The following is a 21,617-nucleotide window of genomic DNA, read 5'->3' as shown; positions in this document are numbered from 1 at the left end:
GATAAAGACTTATATTTACCTACAGAGATGTACCCCTGTAGAGTTTATTGCTAGGGATGTTTGCACAGGGATCTATTATTACTTAATGCATAACAGATCAAAATTCAGATCAGATCATCAATTTGCCCTCTCCCATATTGGGTATTTGTAAAACAAAGAAGCATCATCTTGCAGTTTCACCCCTTTTGTTTGCAAATATGCTGATACAACAAACCTTAAGCAGTAATCAATATCTTTAATTTGATCATTTTTTACAAGCAGTTGTCCATGTAATGGTTTTTTGGGGACCCAAAAGCTACAAATTTGCATTTATTTTAGATCAAAGGTTTTCCTTTCAAAGTGGCTGAAGGAACACATTATGTAGTTAGCTACACACAGAACTAGGCCTGCAGACCTTGGCAGAAAATCCACAACTAGAAGCTTATCAATAAAAAATGTTGATGTCAATATTTTAAAACTTTTCTCAGAGTCCATCTGTCACGAGTCTCCTCTCTCCCCTTCTGTATGAACGCTGCACCTGACTCAGTCCACATGTGTCAGCTGTTCAGAAACACCTGCTTCCTCCTTTCCTTTCCTTTCTTTTCCTCCTGCTCTCTGTCTGTCATTCTCCTGCTCTCTCCTTCCTTCCTTCCTTCCTGCCCACTTTCTCCCCTTCACGACCTCTGCGCTACTCCTTTTTTCACACCGTATCTCGGCCTGTTTTGTAATTTTTCTTGCGGTTTTCTCACGCCGGCGCAGGATATGAAAGGATTGTTTTGTGTTTATGGAGGAGTGGGAACGGGAGGGATGGGAACAGAGAGAGAAAGCGAGAAGAGAGGTGAAGAGGAAGAAGGAGGTTGGCATTTGTTGGTTCTTCAAGGGAGATTTGTTTGATTTCAGTTTGGAGTGGGATGGAGATATCTGACTTTTGTTTGCTCACTTTTTGTTCATTGTGTGAGAGAGGGGGAGAAGTGACAGAAGAGGGGAGGTCAGAACGAGGGATGGAGAGATGTAGACAGGCAGAAACAAAATATTATTGTCACAGGAAAGACGCAGGACTTATACTACACTATAAAAAATGCCAAGGTAATACAAAGTGACGAAACAAAAAGTACTCTATATAGGAAATAGCCCCTGTGACTGTTATGCTAAAACACCATAGTTTATTAATACTCAAATTTTAATATATAGAAGCAGGATTTTTTCTATTATGACAGCAACTAATCTCTATTCTCATTTTGATTATGATTCAATCTGGTAATTGTTGTAGCATTGATCACTTTTGCAAAGTCCAAAGTGACACCTTCACAAGTCCTATTCTTCCAAAAAAAGGTAGGCAACTGTAAATACTTCAAACTAAATCAAAAGTATAAGAAGTTGTAATAAAACCATCACATCACCCCATTGGCTAGGTCCATGACATTTTTTGTGGGAAAAAATTAAATCATTACATTATACATTCAATAGAGAAGTTAACCACAGATTTTAGCTTTTCTTGTACATTAACATGTGCTTATGGGAAAAGAAAAATCTTATTTTGGGCCACAGTACATTAGGAAAAGTATATGTAGTGGAGAAGATAAGTGAAGTACATATGTGGCATGAATAGAAAGTAAAAGTACTTCGCATTTGTACACGATGTTGGGAGCTGTCACTTACGATTAAAGCTTCAAAAATGTGAATTTAGCCTTGCCCTGTAAAAGAAAACAAACATAAATATGATAATATATGATATTGGAAAAGTCAAAAAGAGTGTTTCCCCACTGTCAGACATTTTGCCAAAGAGACCACAGAGTGTTGAGATTTTTTTGAAAGTCATCATGTTAGCTTAGGCGCTTGTTCAGTAATGGAATTATGGATAAAGGGATGTGATTGGCAATGCTCTTATATTTCTCATAACTTTAAATCCCTTAAAAAGAGTAAAACCAACAATGATTAAGTCTGTTTCTCCACACTTCAGGATTTAGATTGAAATATAAGCTGCTAATGTTGATAGAAATAAGTGGCCTGTCAGTTCAATGGTGTGACTTGTAAATGTGTTTTTAATATAACAGTGGAGCTTTATGGTCCAGAAGAAAGAGCTATATGAGGCTGGGAATACACAGACTATGAGTCAAATGAATTCAATGCTGGTCTTTTTATTGGACACATTTCACAGTAAGAAGAATATGGAATAATAATATAAAAAAGATGCCGCTGTAAGTCAGCACTAGAGAAAAGGGATGAGGTGCACCAAGACCAAGGTCCTCCATGTTTGAACATTTTAACCAAAGGACGCGTAAGAACACCAGTTACACATGATTATAGTTCAGTTACAGTCAAAGACTTCCCTGTTTCTTCTTTTTAATAGAGCTATATTTCTAGGTCGTATTAATTCACCACTACTTAATGAACAACATAAATTCTAGCCAGCCACTAAAGAAGCACCACAGCTCATAATTTCACTCTGAGATTTACATTTGCAACAATATTTGAAGTAGTCTCCTGTCACAACAGCTGATCAGCCATGTGCTGTCAGGGACTAAATAACCTCCACAACAGGAGAACACAGAAGGGACTTTATAACGGTAGCTTCAGGAAACAATTTCAAAACAAATTCTACACTTGTAAATACAGACAGAAAGTAATCCTTGTTCGTGACCTCCTGTAAACAAGGAGGGGACTGTAGTGAGTCCTCATAGTATTCATATCTACTGATCCCAGACTTCAAAGCAAACAGGGGGAAATACTGACTATAATTATAATCTGCAGCTTATTAATGTAGAAGAAGCTCAAATAACATGGTAAGGGATGCATGAGTTCTACCTGCAGAGGATTTTAGGGACACAATGTTTGGGTGTTTTTTTTTATTTTCCCACCCTTTAAAAGTTTATTTGCTGTTCTACAGTAATATAGGACAGTACTAACTGTAGAAATCTTCCCCTTTAACTAGGCCATAATTTATGCCAAGTAGATAATACAAATTTACCCTAAATCTATTCACCTTCACACAGGTGCATATTATGTTAGAGGCTTTATAACTGTATCCAATGACCGTCATCTCTACATTGGGATTTTTGACATTAACTATTTGAGTATCAATGAACACACATCGTACCGTACTGTATCGTATCGTATCGTTTTGTATCGCATCATGGTGCATGTGTTGCATATTACCTATCGTATTGGATGGCATTTGATCCTTTCGTTTCGTTCATATTGTATCTTTTTATATCATATTTTATTGTACCGTATCTTTTTGTACTATACTTCTCAGTCCACTAAGTAGGCTGTTATTTTTTAAAGTGGATAAGCCATATTTACAAAACAACTGTACTAAGTATGACAAAAGCATGGGACATTAATTGAAGTGACAAAGTATAAAGAGCCAGAAATGCCTCAGTAGGGAGTGGTAAGGGTTTGGTTCACCCAGGAAAACAAGGGTTGTGTCTTATGTGTAACCAAAGGTAAAATTGACTTGTATCAGACATAAGTTTCATTGTTTGCCACAAATTACTTGACGTCTGTCTTTTCTAGTTTTCTTTTTTTAACTAAAACTGTAATCTCTTCACCGACCTGTTACCTTGGCCGATCCCAAAGTTCTGGTATGATTGGACCAGTTGATGTGCACATGTTGATAATAACATAGAGGATGATGCACTATATTGCGGTACAGCTGGTTCTGTAATAAGCTTTTTCATGAGATTGAAAACTACTGATAATAAACCCTTTAGTAATCTGATAACATTGAATAAATCATTTAGTAAGATTTAGACATGATGGTGCAGTTTTCAGATTGATGAGATCAATCTTACAGTGCCAGAAGGCATATAAGTGATGCTGCACACTGTTTTCACTGTGTTAAAGTTTTCTTAGAAGCCCTATAAGGGATCTAGGTCAATGAGCCTGAGATAAATTCATGATAAGATCAATGAAATATTGCTCCAATATTTAATATCCTTCAGTTACTACAGCACACATGAGCTTATGATGACAGTGCAGGCCCACAGAGTTGATATTGTTTTCCACATTTTACAGTTAATTCCACATGATGTGACTTTAAACAATCTGTATCCAAATCAAGAAACGATTAGAACGCAAATTATTATTGTGAGTGTATGTCTGAGTGCAGACCTGACACACACTGCCTACGCTGAAGTGATGATGAATGAACAATGTGTACTCAAACAGCTACTCTTTGACTGTTATATTTAGTTTGTGTGTGCCTTTGAGTGTGTGTTTGTGTGAAGGAAATGTGCGTAATAAAATAAAGGCTTTGATGATAGAAGGGGCAGCTTGCACGGTTTCTTTCCCACGATCAATCAGTAATAACGGCATCTGTCATCTACCAGCTTGAATGGACCTTTTCTGTCTGTCTCTCCATCCTTCCTGCTATGTCTCCTCGTCTTTTTCTCTCACCTTTCTCTCAATCTCTCTCTCTCTGTCCTCCCTTTTTTTAGTTTATTTGATCTCAATCCTTTCTCACACTCCCTCTTTCACTCCAGGTTTCTTATCCTGCTCATATCTTCGTCTTCTCTCTTTCTCAAATACTTCCTGTGCTTCTGCTCTCTCAGTATTGTTCCCTGTGTGTGTGTGTGTGTGTGTGTGTGTGTGTGTGTGTGTGTGTGTGTGTGTGTGTGTGTGTGTGTGTGTGTGTGTGTGTGTGTGTGTGTGTGTGTGTGTGTGTGTGTGTGTGTGTGTGTGTGTGTGTGTGTGTGTGTGTGTGTGTAGTGTTTGTAGTGTTTGTAGATAGAGAAATGAGTGTGTGGGAACTCCGCTGTGTTTTATTTTGGTAGGTGAGTCCCAATGTCTCTGTGTTTGGGAACACAGGCATGTCTTTATGTGCAAGGTGTTGACTGTGTTTCTCTTTGTGATGTGTGTGTGTGTGTGTGTTTGTATGGGAACTGTTTACTAGAAACTGTTTTCCTGTTTTGATGTTGACAAACCCACAGACAGACAGATTCCTATCTGCAGCTTAGTCTCCTGTTTTATGACTGTTTGAGCTTTAACTGACATGTATATATTCTTTACATGTGTTCATGTGTGCCCATAATGTGTTCGTGCATACTACGTTCATACATTTATATATATATATATATATATATATATATATATATGCAATAGCTGTGTGTGTTTGTGTTAAAATTAAAACAGGGAAAATACATTTAAGACAAAGCTTTCCACTACAGGAAGCCCCGTATGAATGGAACGGCCATATTTGGAGACAGGAAGTGAAGGTGATGGAGTCTCTGTGGGGACAAGGTTCTCAAGACCTGGTCACTACGGCGGCAGGGTTCAAGACCTTTTTTATGGACACGTTCATGAGAAAAGGTTCACAATTGTTCATAGAGGGCAGCAGGATATAATAAGAATATAATAAGAATTACACAGCCTACATCAAAGAGACTAAAAAGATTTATACATGGTCAAATTTCCCACTTATGCACTTTTAATATGATGCAACACAAATCTCTATTTTAAACAAACATTCTTAAAAATGTTGTGGGCTGTCAGTACAACACTGGATAGTCATAGCTTAATTCAATTCAATTTTTTGCACTTCATGTAAAGCGTCTTTGAGTAAGTAGAGAAGCGCTATATAAGTCTTATTAACTTATGAGATAGGAAAATGAAATTAAAAGTCCTCACATCTATAAATAAACGATCCATCAATTATACACCTTACCCTCTGAGTGCTTTTGACTGCATTGACATTTTTAATTGTCATTGTCAATTTGTTGATCCCAAAGTCTAAAAAGTGTGTATTTTACTTGATTTTCTTTGTAGCATGTGATGAAAAACTGAATAGTCTTAGGTTTTTGAATTGTTTGATGACAGGACCTTCATCCTGGAGAAATTGACATTGGACTTAAATAGCATAAATTTAACAAACCTTGCATATCATGAGCAGGTTAAGTAACAAAACCAATTCGTTTTTAGCCATCACATTATGTTTTTGAGACATTTTTACATAGAGTACACATGATAGTGTTACTATTTAAGACAACCATTTATCACTTGATGCTTTATGTTGTCTGCCTTTAGTGCTTCTTGTATCTCCAAAAACATAATAGCATTATGTAACATTTATCATAGTTTTAGGACATCTCAGTATGTTGTCCTCCTGCTTTGAAAGGATTAGAAGTATTGCACCTGATTCAAGCAGTTCATGACAGCAGCAGCTGTTACAGTGATGAGAGGCGTCTAACTAATAAGTGTTTCTCCCTGATTCATCATGAGACAGTGGCTGAACTACACCTGCTGGTTGGTGGGTGTTAAAACATAAAATAATGTGATGAAGGGTTTTAGATCTGAAGCCAACTAAGAGAAAATGTTGAAAAAGTAAACTTAAAAAGGAAAAAACAATCAAACAGCAATACTCGAACTACACTTCATCAGTATTGTCAGACTGTAACATGCACCGTGAATTTAAAACCCATTTAATTAGGTTACTTTTAATGGAATAAGTAGCCCCTTAACTTGTATAATCAAAAGGACTGTCAAATGGATAAGCTTTTTCATAGCGATTAATGGCATGTTTGCCCATAGTTAACTTGGGGCTAATTGCAAATTAATCGCACAATTTCTAACTCTTCTAAAAGAAGCTTAAAGGGATATTTTATTTCATTTAAGTTTTTAATACTCTTATCACCATGGGAGTGGATAAATATGATTCCTTTATGCAAATGTATGTATATTATTACAAAACAATGACAACAACTGTCCTTAAAATTCTCCCAAATAGTCCTCAAAGGTATACTGCATGCTTAAAAAAATTGCTAAAAGCAAAACATGGCAAATTCAAGCCCAACAAGTAAAAACAGTTGGGCATATTGACCTGAATATGGAGCAATACTTAGTAATACAAATTCATAGTTAAAGCAAATAATCTCACACAATGTGATTGTGTCTGATCTCACTTGGTGGAAAATAAAGGCCAAGTTGGATAGTTTGCAACTCAGATTGACAACTGTGGTAAAGGAGGAAGGCTCTCTGTATCAGTTGTGTGCTTGGCTTCAAGTTGTATATTTGAGACTGGATGTACTCTTATGGTAACTCAATTCACATGGACAATAAATGCAAATAACATGAGTCCTTTCAAGAGAACCATCTGTCGGACATTTGAAGCTGGATTTGCCATTTCTTTATCCACTTGGTACACAAAGAGGTTTGTGTCTGCTTGCCATCTACAATGTTACTGCTGCACTTCTTAATGATTTTCCATTGGGCGGACTGAGGGTCATAATCACAGAAAATGCGCGACACAAATTTGTGGCATTAAAAGGCCTTGGTGTTAACTTGTAATCTCGCTAACTTTGACAGCATATGAAAAGATGGAAAAACACGCTTTGTATTGAAGTTACTTACACTGCACTTTTACTGATAAAGCAGTTATTTCACTTGGAAACATGTTGTTTATTTCCTGACTGTGAGTTATGTACTGTAAAGGCCAACAGAGCATATTTCCCAACATAGTGAAAACATGTGATCCATCATCAGCTGCAAAAAAAATTTGAAAATCGTCCTTGATTACATCAGAAAGGTTTTCACGTGACAGCGAAAAATATAGAGAAAATGCCAGAAAATCTCAAATGTTGACAACAGCTTCACCCATATCACACCCAAAGACTGAGAGAGAGCCATGGAAGATTTCCCTGAATTTAACAACCAAATGAGTTGCATGCATCATGTGCCAGCAGCAGACAACTTATAAAATTATTTTACTGGATATGTTGCGTCAGTCAGCAAGTAATGAATGACGTTTGAGATTGTTTTTAGGAACTGAACTGATATTAAGTGAATGGATTTGTGCAGGAACATTTTAGACAACCAGATAATTAGATATAATTGCACTCAGTTGCTGTCTTTCACTTTAAGGAGGTCTGTTTGAGAAACAGGAAAGTGCATTTTTTGTCTAATTTTAGGGGCCTAATGTCCTCTCGTTAAACTTAGCTGACATCAACTTGAGCTGACTTTCTGTCTTCATGCCATCTTTGCTTTTCTGTTCACTTAGAGATTAAGTATCAGTGGCATCTTACTTGTATTGATCTGCCAAAGCTCAACTCGAGTTTCTGTCTCAATTCATTTAGATGAGTACAGATTTCATGACTGTAAATTGAATTAAAGCATTTACTTGAATCACTGAAAGGGATATTTTTGGGAAGTTGCATTATACTTTTGCCTCTTACACAGTGATAAACATTAATCTGCCTCTTGATATGTCTATTTGCAAACTACTGTTGGAGTAAAATGGAACATTTAATTAATTATTCACATGTTTTTGCTACCATTTTTTCAGATAATAAATACAAAAATGTCTAGTGCTTTATCCATTTTCTGCATAATGGAATAAGTGCCTATAAATGTATTAAGCTTCAGGCCCTGTTTGAAAAATTAAGAAGCACTTTGTTTGAACTTTGCAAACTAAATAAGTTAGTTTAATTCAGGGCTGTATTTCCAAGTCTTTAAGTAGAGCCAATTATCAATATTTGAGCCAACTTAAGCTGGTATATGTTCAAACTAAATACATTATTAAGACTTGGACAGACTCTCTGAGCAAATATCTTCAGCGTGTCTCTACAGGAAGGATAGAGTGATGGCCAAATGCAACTTAATATATTTCTCTTCATTTGCAGTGAGCCACATCAGGCGACAGTTTGACAGTGAGATGATGATAATGGTCTGATTTCATTATTGGCAATTCAGCTGACTTCACTCAGCTAAAAGCCTTTGTGCCTCCTCTTCCTCTCAGCAGCAGTGACATCACTGTGCACTCTGATGTTATAATGCCATTGATACCGCATGGGTGTGTCGGGGAAAGCTGATTTCATTATAGCTTCGAGCAATGGGTGTAGAGCAATAAGTTTGATTTCATAATGTGGGGTGATTGTATCTATCTGCTGGTGTTTCACAAATCAAAGCACTTTAATTAAAAGCTCAGTAAATTTGGAGACTTGTGCTTGGGTCTGAATTATTCTAGAAGCAATGTCGTCTGAACTTCCTTAAAAGAAAAGTTTAGTTACAGAAACTGTCAAAGCAGAAGGGAGATGTGTAAAACTTGTCAAAAATGTGAAACTCCCAAAGGCAACAAAACGATGTCTCTAACCTTTTGGCAGTTTCACATTTTTGTCATTTCTTTTGTGATGTAACAAGTTCTAAGTCCTCCATAATTTTGTTAGAGGCACAGCTGCTATCAACCACATGCAGTTGAGGATCTCCAACTGTCATACCCTCCAGAAATAAGGGCTGAATCAGCATGGAGCCAGTCAGATATCAGTCTGACTGGCAAAACAGTTTGGAGGTAAAGCAAACTCACACAGTTTGCACAAGCAAATGGCAAATGATTGGGATACCCGAGCAGGATGTTGATTTGACTCCCAGCTTTGTGAAGGACAGTTTGAATCAATTTTTGCTCAGCCACCTGCCTAAACAACTTTGTGTACAAAATACATTTTATAATTGTAAGCTTTAACAGATACAACAGCAATACTATAGCATGGTTGGCTGATGAGTATTGCCTTTCTAATTCAAATCAGACACATCTCTAGATCAGTCTTTGATTTATACACTGCATGCACAATTATTAGGCACGTGAGTATTTTTGTGAATATGTTAAAAACTAAGTTGTTTTCAAATTTGTCAATAAGTCAGATAGTGAATATATTTCTTTAAATGTGTGGTTAAAATGATGCTTTTCAAATTACGTTGGCTGTATTTTTAAATAAATGCAGAATCTGCAGAAATGAGCGTGCCAAATTATTATGCAAGTTGGTGATAAGAGCATATAACTTGTAAAAATTAAAAACTAAGCTCCATTTTAAACGTTCTGTTGATTGAAAATAATAATATTTACTACAACTGTTTTCAAACTTCAACAAAAACAACAGTTTACATTTGTATAAAAAATAAAACTGTTAATGTCTTTAAAACATTTCAAATCTAAAGTGTTTCTCAAATGTCCAATATAACCTCCTTTTCTTTCAGTGAGGGTCAGAGGTCACTGGTAAACTGATTTAGTGAGGTTTCTGATGACTTCTCTGCTGACACTGTGAGCTGTACCTTGTATGGCTTTCCAAAGATGCTCGTTTGAGCTGTATTTCTTGCCATTACTGTAAATTATCTTCTTCAGTATTGACCACAAGTTTTCAGTCGGGTTGAAATCAGATGAGCAGGCAGGCCAGTTCATGAGGCGATCCTCTTTAAAGCCCTGAGATGCCATCCTGTCCTGGGAATAACGTGAGCCATGTGACGGTGCATTGTGCTCATGCATGAACACTAGCATCTTTTTCACTTTAGCTGAATGTCTTTTCCTCCATGCAGGAAAATACAAAAGAGGATCGCCTCATGAACTGGCCTGCCTGCTCAACCGATCTCAACCCGACTGAGAACTTGTGGTCAATAATAAAGGAGATAATTTACAGTAATGGCAAGAAATACAGCTCAAAAGAGCTTCTTTGGAAAGCCATACAAGGTACAGCTCACAGTGTCAGCAGAGACACTGCACAAATTCGTCTCCCCATATCAGTTATCTCATCCTTTATGTAGTCTTTGTTTTTTTCCATTCCCTTGTTTCTCATTAGATATTTTTCCTCAATTTAATATATTTTTTTTTACCAATTAACTTAGAAATTAAGTTTTATTTCTTTAAAATTGAATTCTTAAGTACTTTTAAAAATCTCATATACTCTTGAGATGAATTTACTGTAAATAAACTGATCATATGTGGCAAGTAATGCATGTGTAGAGGTGTGTGAGTGTCTCTCCTGCCCAAAAGGTTACCCTTAAGAGGATTGCATGATGAGTTAATTAAGAACTGGTTCTGTTGGTGACAGATTTCTGTTAGTGGTTTTAGAGGTGTTGTTTGATGTTATTCAAAGCTATAGAAAGAATGCGTACTGTGTGTTTTTCCAGTATGTTTGAGCATCCTGTGTGTCTTTGTTGCTAAAAGTGCTCAGTTATTTCCACTGACCTGTCACCTGGTTTCCTGCAGTGGAAAGTTAACCATCAAATAAATAGGATATGTCCACTGGAAAAAAGTCACGTGTACTCAACAGTATAGGTTCCTTAAATATCCAATCTATCTAATGTGGATATTTTCTAACTTTGTTAGCCGGCACAACAGTCTCCGCTCTCTGCTCATGTTCTCTGCATTAACCTGCATTCAGGCAAAGATGTTTCCTCTGTGTGATAATCCAAAGTGATTGTTCACACAGAGATAAATCCCCCTACCTTGAATAGCTGCTGTGGCGTCTTCCCCTTCACCTTTGTTTGGGTTTTAACAGATAGTGTTGAAAAGTTACCCTCAGGTCAACTCTCTGGTAACCGAGGAGACACACAAACACAACAAACAATTCATGTCAGTGTACACTTCACCTGTGACTTTACTCCTGCCATAAGCAGCAATTAGATTAAAACATTGTTTTATTGAATTACAACTTCATAGTCAAATCACAACAGCAGAATACAGTTACCTCAATATGATAGGAGTTTAAGCACCTGTCATAGCTAATTCCATAAAAAAAAAAAAAAAACAGAGAGGTATTTTAAGCTTTTATTTTGGTAAATCTTATAAAATCAGTGAATACAAAATAAGCAATATGCTTTGGAAAGGTAGCTCTTGATTGCTATTCTGCTTATGCATGAATCAAATGTATTCCCTGATTTTGTCTCAATTTTTTAGTTAAAATCAATTACATTAAAATTGTATCCCTCACTCCTGCAATTAAGATGTCACTTGCACCCCCTAGTGGCAAACATAAGAACCTCTTGCTTCTCTTATCCAGGCTGAGTCTGTAACTCATCCATGTCTGTGTCTGTGTCTGTGTCTGCGTGCAGGTCTTCCAGAGCAATACTACAGTCTGACATGGTTCCTCAGTCCCGTCCTTGGCCTCATGTTCACTCCTCTGATCGGCTCAGCTAGCGACCGCTGCACCCTGAGGTGGGGCAGGAGGAGGCCGTTCATCCTGGCTCTGTGTATTGGAACGCTGATAGGAGTGGCTCTCTTCCTGAATGGATCGTTGATAGGTAATTGAACTATCTTGAGATTTCTTAATCTTTATTTCACAGTGCATTTAAGTAAATTCACGAAAGTTTCAAGAAGAAAGAGGTCAGAGACTTCAACAGTGTCTTTGACTTTGTCTTTCAACAAAATATCATTTGATGTCTTTAAAGTCTTAAATGTTCATGTTTTTATTATTTTTTTCTGAAAAGAACAAAGGGGGCTGTTTACTTTTTCAAGCTTTTAATATCTTTTCTCTGATGTGATGTCAAGTGAAGTGCCAACTGCCTTCAACTATCACATTTTAAAAAACAGAGAAAGGAAATAAAACAAGAAACAAATACGATACTTTCTCTACAGTATCTTGATATCCATTAGCTCATCGAAGGTGTCTGTGTCTAGCCACTTGATCAGCTACTTAAATGTACCCCCCATTTTTCTTTTTTAGAGAGAACTTTCAACATTCTCTAAGAAAAGTGATAAACAGAAGAACCTGCTTCATTTGAACTTGCTATGTTTCACTATTTGTTGGAAGACTTTTGACTTTAACGGTTGCTTTTAGCAATGTTTATCTTGCTGATTACTTAAACAGTACTGTATCAAACATCTAAACAATCATCATTGTAACTTAACGATACTAGATGCCTTTTGTGGGCTCAAGAGAGGTTAAGAACATTATCAATTTTTTTAATTGCAGGTATGTGGTGATATACTTTGTTTTTTATCTTTAGTAATGTTTTTCAATTTAGTAAGTAAGTAATGCAATTTCTAATTAATTTTCTTATAATGAATTTTTTAAACCTTTGCACAGTTTTTTGTTATTTCAGAACTACAAAAAAAGAACACACACACACTCACATTGCAAATGGGAGAAGCTCACATTAACTGAGAAACACTAAGCTAAATAAGTCCTAATCCAATTTCACAAAAGTATGTTTCATTTGCAAAATTTTACAAAATATTTACTGAGGTGCTTGTGATGTTTCAGAAACTTTTCAGTGGTGAGACTGGGGTTACATAAAACTTATAAACTCAGTGTAGTAGGAGCTGCATGCCTTTTTTTTTTTCTTTAAAGGAAATAGCTTAAAAGCAAAAAGAAACACAATGTTCCAACTTCTAAAAGAAATCACATTTAAAGGAAAGAATTTTCAGCCGTCAGTAAAGCCAAACATATTCATGCTTTGAAGTTAGGTCAGGTGTCATGTCTGGCCGTCCACTCGTGTGTTTGTTACATTTTGGATTAAAATGACAGAAGCGCTCTGTCTACCATCTGCTGATACTGTTATCTAAACCTTCAGAGAGCATCTCAGCCTTAGTGGGAATTAAATCCCCAAATCACTACAACAAACTCTGTTGTTTTACCCAGCATGCACTTGTGCCTCAGAGAATATAAAAGACCAGGACAGTCTTCTTCTTAGAATCAGTGTTTCTTCATTTCCAGACAGAGTTGTGTCCTTATGAGGCAGATGTTACCCTTGGTCTGACCCTCTGTTCATTACATCATCCTCATGTGACTCCAAGGGAACAATCATTCAAACCAAGTCAAACAAATTGATCAGCCAATAATCCTTCATTGTATATTCATTGATCTTTGGATGAACTCAGTAAGTGTAGTTCTGGCTGTAATGTAAACAACGACACAAAGACTGCAGCCTTGTACTGTTGTGTAATCAGCGTATCAATACGTTTTTCAAAGGTGACTATACATCCTCTGTCACTCCTGTGAACTCTTAACACTGATCAGGTTTTTACACAATAACATAACAGGAACAATTTCAGACTGCCATCCCTTAGTACTTTTTCTCAATCAGTCTTCATAGTATTTACTGACTGTGGCATACAGGTCAGGGTTGAGGTCATTGATATTAAATTGGTGTTTTGTGGTACAATTGGTTAAGACTTCAAAGGCGTATCTGATATCTTTAGCAGTGTGTAGGGATTTAACAGGGATTTGATGTCTCTAAACATAAAAAAGTAAAATTAATTGTCAAAGGAGCACGAATATAAAAAATGAGGACTGTGTGAGCTGCTTTCTGTCAGCGGATTTTGTTCAGTTCTATTTTATTCTTTTTTACCTCCATTCTTCTGCAGAGAGGTTGGCACTAGGGTCATTCTAGGGTACCCGGTAGTGTGTGTGTGTGTGTGTGTTTGTGAGAGAGAGAGCACCCTGCCAGAGGGGCTGACATGGGAAAAGACCAATGACCTGTGTGGATGTTAGACAAATGAGAAAATACAAAAGAGAAAGTGTACATTTCCGTGGTTGTATTTATATGAATGTGTGTGAACAACACAGGGTGACATGGGAAAACTGAAGTAACCTGTATAGTGTGTTAGCGTGAGTGTGTGTGTGTGTGTTGACATGGGAACACAGGAGCAGGCAGTTCACATGGAAATGCTTCCTGTTTGCTTCCCCCTTTCCACCAATCACAATTCACTTCCTGTCTGCCTGCCTGGCTAGTAAGGGGAGCTGCTCCATTGTCCCACACACACACATACACAAACTTGCACAACAAAAAAAAAAACCACAACCATGCACACACACTGCAATTCTTTATATGATCACTTGTTCCTGGATGTTGATAGATACGGTTTAAGTCATGCTGCGTCACACCCCCTGTGAGCTCTCTTTTTCTTAATCCCTTCCTCTCTGTCTGACACAGACACATGCACATGCACACACCATGCTTCTTAAGCGCTCCCATATCCCTGTGTATGTTTTAATACCATTTCTCTCTCAGGCAGCCAGACACAAACACACATTAGACTTCAAGGGTGAGGTCACAAATAGGATGGGACACACAAGGTCACACACATCATGCAAAGCATTATGGGAAATGTGTTTCAGCTCATTTGTTGCTGTGTTTGCATTCTGCAGCTGTTGTCACTCAATAAACAGCTATTGATCATACAGTGTGTGAAGCTCTGGCCTCACTCTTGATAACAACATGTGCATTTAAGTGTTCTTTCTATACATTGCTTTCTGTTCTGCTGATACTTATGGGACATTTTTTTAACTACGATTTCATATCATGAATGTGTATCACCGAATTGATTTTACTTGATCCCTGGACCGGTCAAGCACTGATTCACATGCATAAAAATATGTTGTCTTATACCAGTTACCCTTCTTAGATGCTGGTGAAAATCGCAAAGCCAGAACTCACATTCACATAAAAAAGGAGTAGAAAATAAGACTTGATACAACTAGACATGTAAGGTTGTAAATGTGACTGACTCTTTAAAAAAAAACAATTTCACATGGAAAATAGCCTGAAATATCCCATGAATCTCTTTGACACTGCGTGTTTCTCTGATAGGTCTGGCTATGGGTGATGAGCAGGGGAGCCAACCGATAGGAATAGTGCTTACTGTGCTGGGCGTGGTGGTGTTAGACTTTTGTGCTGACGCGACGGAGGGACCAATCAGAGCGTACCTACTTGACGTTGCCGACACGGAAGAACAAGACATGGCGCTTAACATCCATGCTGCCTCAGCAGGTAACGCTTACCCTTACCCTTTGTCAAAAATGATGTGACTTTTAAAGGGATGTGAGATTCAATGCACATACCAGGAAAAAAAACCCATAACAATTGTGGTCCAGCTAATGACAACTACATTGTTTTAACAGCACACAGAACAGAATTACGTTGTTATCAGCTCATGTTTCCTTTGCAACTCTAAACTTACACCATGTGTTCAGGTCTTGGTGGTGCGGTTGGCTATGCTCTTGGAGGTTTGGACTGGACACACACCTTCCTTGGAGCAGCTTTCAAGTCCCAGGAACAGATCCTGTTCTTCTTTGCTGCCATCCTCTTCTCTGCCTCTGTAGTGTTACATCTTTTCAGCATTGAGGAGCAGCAATACTCGCCCCAACATGACAGGCTTGACCAGGTACAGCTCATGTCAATTTGCTGCAAAATTTGATTTTATTTAATTCTGAAAATCCTGAGGACTTTAGTTTTAAAAACTTTGTCCTCTCACCATCTTCCCACCAGGAGAGTCCTGATCGTACCAACCCACCACCATCAGCCAATGGCAGGACTGGCCTTCTTGCCCCAAAGCTGGAGTTGATTGGAGAGGATGACACTCTCGACAGCTATGACCTGTATGATCCGTATGGAGATGACCAGTCAGAGCGTGGGGATATGGACTTCCTGGAGGTGGAGCTTGTGAGGAGTAAGTTTGCACACTCTTGTCTCTTTCCTTGGTGCCTAGAAAGGGCATTTTAGTTGAATCCATTACTTTTAAACTAATCACCTCTCTTTGGGTTTGTTTTTTCAGGTAAAAGTGACAGTGTTCTCGCCATGGCAGATGCGACTCTCGACCACTTGGACCATGATGCATTGTTCCTTTGCCACATAGAGCCATCCATCTTTGCTGACCGCCTCTCACCCTACCACGGCTCCCCTCCTACCAATGCTTCCTTCTTCAACTCCATTCACTACACTCCGACCCCCAAATTCGGCAACATCAGACGCAGCAGCAGCGCAGGAAGTCAGGACCTGCTCCGCCTCCAGGCCAACAACCACCAAACGAATGCTCCCAACACCAAGATTTCCCGCCTCTCGGCTTTCTTACAGGAGATGGAAAACGACGATGGTCAGGAGGCGCTGCTGAACAACCAGCTCAATGAGCAGAGGACATTGAACGGACGTTTGTTAGCCGGTGTGACTAATGCTGACGGAGACAACACTAACAGGCTGAGCTCTAAAGGACAGGCTCACAGAGCTGGAATGGTCAAAGGTTGGTATTGTCATCTTCTATTCTGCAAAAAAACCAAAAAAAAAACCAAACAAACAGTTGTTTCTTGATTGTTCTCTAACAGATATGAAAGCGCCTGTGAGGAGTTTTGAGCTGCTTATGAAACAGTCAGAACCTAAAGTTGATGCCTCTTTATGAGGTTTTGATTGCCCTATTAGTCTCTATTAGTGTACTGCTGTGAGCAACATTTAACCCCCTCAAGGAACAATGAGGGTCACTGGTTTCTACCCTCTGGCCTGAGGATCAAGTTTGAAATTCTTACCCTTTCTTTTGAACCCCTCTAAGGTCAGGCCTTAAAGTATTTGACAAAACTTGTTTAACCACACTCTCTAGCCCCCAGGTCCAAATCACTACACTTACTGTTGACCTGCTGACACACATTAAGAAGTGAGGTGATCGTGCTTACCACCAAATCTTTGGAATACTTGTCTTTGTCTACTGACTCTGTTGAGTCTTTTAAAAAACAGCTAAAAAAGTATCTGTTTTGACAGGTATATGGGAAATCATACTCGCATACTTCTAAAAATTAACTGCTTATTGTGTCTTTTATTGTATATGGTTATTGCATTGTTGGTGTCACAGTATTTCTTATTATGTGGCTGAGTTTGCCTGCCTTTTGTTTATATTTTCATGTTTGTGTATTATATTTTATTGATGTTAAGTCCTTTGTTTTTATTTCTAGCTGCCAGTACGGGAGCCCCGATGCGCCAGTGCCGTCACCGTCACACCTTCTACCGCCAGCCGTCCTGCACTTTCTCCTACTACGGTCGAGTTGGAAGCCACCGCTATCGATACCGCCGAGCCAACGCCGCTTTTCTCATCAAGCCGTCTCGCAGCATGAACGACCTGTACGAAGTGGAGGCCAGACACAGGAGGAGGAGCAGGCAGAAGACCAGACACCGCAGCGGAAACACCAACTCCTCCAGCGGAGACACAGAGAGCGAAGAGGGAGAGGTGAGAAAAGAAATTACTAATTCATGCTTACTTTTTCTAGCCCTGTCTTGTGTTTCCTGTTTGTTTCTATGGATCTAATATTGTTCTCTTTCTGGAGGTTGAGACCACTGTCCGGTTACTGTGGCTCTCCATGCTGAAGATGCCACCAGAGCTGCTGCGACTGTGTGCCTGTCACCTGCTGACCTGGTTCTCCATCATCGCTGAGGCAGTCTTCTTCACTGACTTCATGGGACAAGTCATCTACCATGGAGATCCTACAGTGAGGAAACAAATTTGACTACTGAAATGGCTTGACTCCTTGTCCAAACCAATCTCATAATATACAAATCTAAAATCTGCACAGATGAGGAACAAAGCAAAGTTTTTCATCCACTCTGTTATGCCATTTCTGTCTTTTTCCATCTAAATTTAAAGAAAACAAGCATTTAAAGAATGCAAACATAAATAACTTTTACTTTTAATATTTCTTGTGACAAAAGAGAATTCAACCAAAGCTTAGTGAAAACTAAGCCCCCCCCCCTCTCTCTCCCTCTCTTAGGCTCCTGTTAACTCGACTTTGTTGGAGAACTACCACAGAGGAGTGCAGATGGGATGTTGGGGATTAGTTATATATGCTATGACTGCTGCTACATGCTCAGGTAACACACTAAGTTAACTTGCTCACATCCTAGGACTGGATTTTTTCACATGCATTTCCAATGCTGCATAAAGAAAACAAGCTTTGTTAGAGTAACACGTAATATTAAATTGTGGACTAACGCTCAACTCCTCCACCTTCTCTAGCTCTTCTTCAAAAGTACCTCGACAACTTTGAACTGAGCATTAAGATCATCTACATCCTTGGGACGCTGGGTTTTTCAATAGGTAAAAAAAAACACAGAGCACAGTAATACACTATACCCATAATGTGTACAATGGTTATGCATTGTTTGGATGTTGTGTACCTGATGAACATTATTATTGCACCACTTCTCAATAACTGTCAGTGAAATATGGAGGGAAATCTATCAATATCTCGAAGGGAAAAAAACATGACCCATTAGCTATCTTAAGACAGCTGCTAAGGCTAGCAGGGAAGCCAGTCCTGTGTAACATTATGCAGGCTAGTTATTCTGTTGTTTCAAGGTTAAAATATACACCTCTTCTGTTGTATTGTGTGACAAAATGGTAAAATTAGCCTCCTTCATCTAACATTAGCTTAGGTAACAAGCTAGCAAACAATATTCTTGCAAATTGTTTGATGAAAGTTAGTTGAACATTATTTAACAGAAATTCCTTGGTAATATAATGTTTTAAAAATACACACAATAGTAATTGTATCAACTAGCTTACCTGATATCAGCTATCATTGTGTTACACAGAAGTTCTTGAATGCTAGCAAAAGCTGTTGTCAGAAACAGCTAATCCAGGTTTTATTATCTTGAAACATGGTCAGATTTTCCTCCAGATTTTAATTATTTTTTATTGTTTTTTATTGAAAAATGACTGCCATATGAATATAGTCAATAGAAGAAAATCTGAGCAACAATGAGTATTTCTGATTATTTTCCTGTGTTTCCTCTTTAGGGACTGCGGTCATGGCAATATTCCCTAATGTGTATGTCGCAATGGTGATGATCAGCAGCATGGGCATCATCTCCATGAGTATCTCCTACTGTCCTTATGCTCTGCTGGGACAGTACCATGAAATGAAAGAGGTGCATAATTTTTCACTAATTGTATGAAGAAAAACCTTGTCTTATTAATCAGTAGAAACCAGGGGATGACAGATATTTGAAACGACAGATTAACACATAACAAAGTTTTCAAACTTTCATGATATTTGTTAACTTTTGTTTGAAAACTACTTTTACTTTGCAAAAGTTGAACTTCAGGCAAGCTATTGGGTTTCTTTGTAACAGTTTTCTTCTTTATTCCAACTTTTTCACTACATAAATACACAGATATATTAAGACATGCATCAGGATGTGAAGAATAAGACAAGCAAAACGCTGTTATCCTAGTTTAAAAATGATGTTATAATAATGATTAAAAAGTTGTTTTTTCAAGAGAAGATTTTATTAAGTTTCACAATTCTGTGTTGCTTATAGTAACTTTAAATTTGTCTTCCTCCCCGCAGTACATCCAGCACAGTCCTGGTAACTCCCGGAGAGGCTTTGGCATTGACTGTGCCATCTTATCCTGCCAGGTGAGTGTTAAAGTTGTGTAATTGAACTTTTCATGGATTAGCTTATGTCTACTTTACTACGCTAAACAGACTGTTGTTACGTAATGAATTTCTTATTTTGTAGGTGTACATCAGTCAGATCTTGGTCGCCTCAGCTCTTGGTGCTGTAGTGGAAGCAGTTGGCAGTGTCCGTGTCATTCCCATGGTGGCCTCTGGGGGCTCCCTCCTTGGATTCTTTACTGCCTGCTTCCTGGTCATTTACCCAACTCCAAACAGCAAGTGAGAACAAATGTCATTTCTTGCCCAGAGTTTGACAGAAAGGGTGACACCACACTCTTGTGCCTTGAAATTGGCTGCTAGTTGCTATTTTGCATTTCAATGTAGCAAATATTCCTCTGTCTTTAAACTGTGATTTTGGACATATGTCTTCTGAACATTTATTCATAACATTTGTATGATACACTAATGTAAGTAGTAAACCGTAGATAGGATCAGACAGAACTTTCATTTGTATGAGATCACACATATTTCATGCCATCCTTGCATGAGTTAGTGCTCCAGCTGGGCCTCACCTGTCAAAATAATCCAGACATGCTCCTCTGAAAATTGTAAAACTGTTCTTCGAGGACAAAAATTCAGTCCTAACCTTCATGAATTTGATTGTGGTTTACAGGGACGGGGACTCCAAAACGTCAGTAAAACGGGCTTTGACAAAGCTGAATAATCCCATCAGCAGCGAAGTGGCCGTCATTGTAGAAAAACCCAGTTTCCTTAAACTCAACAAGGCAGGCAAGGCTACCACCACCACTTCCTGTCACACAGAGAATGAGTCTGCTCTGTGATTGGCTGGCTGCATCAGAAGATTCGTCACTGCAGGAACAACTAAATTAAAGTTTGAATCATCACTGACGAAGAGATTTTGTGTTCCTGGTTGGCGTGAGTTTGGTTAACTCTTGGTGTCTGCTCTTACTTTGACTGGATTGTAATTTCATAATTTTTGGAAAGAAACAACTCATTCTGCTGGGGGACCAGTGTTTCACCAGACCAACGTACCCAACATAGAAGCATTCTGGTCCCAGTGCTGTTCAAGCCATCATTTAAATTCCTTCCACTCAACCCTCACGGATATGTGATTGATCCGTCATGGGTCGTCCAGAACTGAGCAATTTATGGTTTTAAGGAGAGGTCGTCTCTGTCTCTCAGGGCCTTTAGGAGGTGCTACTAAGCAACCACCTGGACAGGAAACTTCAGGGGACTCGCACACGTACACGCACATACACCTCTTCATCTTGGGGTCAACACAACGATTGAATGAACACCCGAGAAATGGACGTTGTTGAACATAAGTCCTCGAAGCTGCAATCATTCAAAATGCTGAAAATTGTTCTTCCTCTATGTGGATTAAGCTCGATCGAATCTTTGCTACGTGATGTTGGAAGACAATGGAAAGTATGTTTTGTCTGCGGACTTGTTATCTCCAGTGGAGGCATCTGGCTCACCAAAATAAACCCAACAACACACTTGAGCTGTGGGACCTTAGCAGCACTCTGTGATGGTAGCTTTAAGACTTAAGAGACTTTTGAGAGTGGCATTTTCTAAATCTAAGAGCTGAAGCCTGGTCCCTGGAGAAAAGTGTTTGATCATAAGTCCCTAAATTGATTGGGAAGTTTTAGTTTTTTTTTAAGTTCTAAAGTCTTTTTGTTAGCCTTAAGGAGGCTTTGCTCAGAGGTCTGGAGTATGAGCAGAAAGATGCCTGAATACTGAGTTAAAACTACAGAT

The 21,617-nt window shown here is 38.5% G+C and overlaps 1 protein-coding gene across 2 annotated transcripts in view; it reads left to right on the top strand.

Annotated features, from left to right (window-relative positions):
* LOC117828298 (solute carrier family 45 member 4) overlaps positions 1-20,753 on the top strand; it is a 50,253-nt gene extending 29,500 nt beyond the window's left edge. For both annotated transcript variants that reach the window (XM_034705338.1, XM_034705337.1), the window contains exons 4-16: positions 11,794-11,982; positions 15,274-15,453; positions 15,657-15,847; positions 15,952-16,132; positions 16,238-16,699; positions 17,400-17,671; positions 17,769-17,930; positions 18,210-18,309; positions 18,455-18,535; positions 19,238-19,368; positions 19,791-19,859; positions 19,963-20,117; positions 20,512-20,753. In XM_034705338.1, coding sequence (XP_034561229.1) covers positions 11,794-11,982; positions 15,274-15,453; positions 15,657-15,847; positions 15,952-16,132; positions 16,238-16,699; positions 17,400-17,671; positions 17,769-17,930; positions 18,210-18,309; positions 18,455-18,535; positions 19,238-19,368; positions 19,791-19,859; positions 19,963-20,117; positions 20,512-20,680 — 2,342 coding nt within the window. In that variant the 3' untranslated portion in view covers positions 20,681-20,753. The remainder of the gene's footprint in view (positions 1-11,793; positions 11,983-15,273; positions 15,454-15,656; positions 15,848-15,951; positions 16,133-16,237; positions 16,700-17,399; positions 17,672-17,768; positions 17,931-18,209; positions 18,310-18,454; positions 18,536-19,237; positions 19,369-19,790; positions 19,860-19,962; positions 20,118-20,511) is intronic.
* Positions 20,754-21,617: the final 864 nt, after the last annotated feature.

The sequence above is a fragment of the Notolabrus celidotus genome, chromosome 16, assembly GCF_009762535.1.
Source record: "Notolabrus celidotus isolate fNotCel1 chromosome 16, fNotCel1.pri, whole genome shotgun sequence".
Classification (NCBI taxonomy): domain Eukaryota; kingdom Metazoa; phylum Chordata; class Actinopteri; order Labriformes; family Labridae; genus Notolabrus; species Notolabrus celidotus.
Note: the sequence above shows the minus strand (reverse complement) of the source record. Positions and strands in the feature narration are given on the sequence as shown.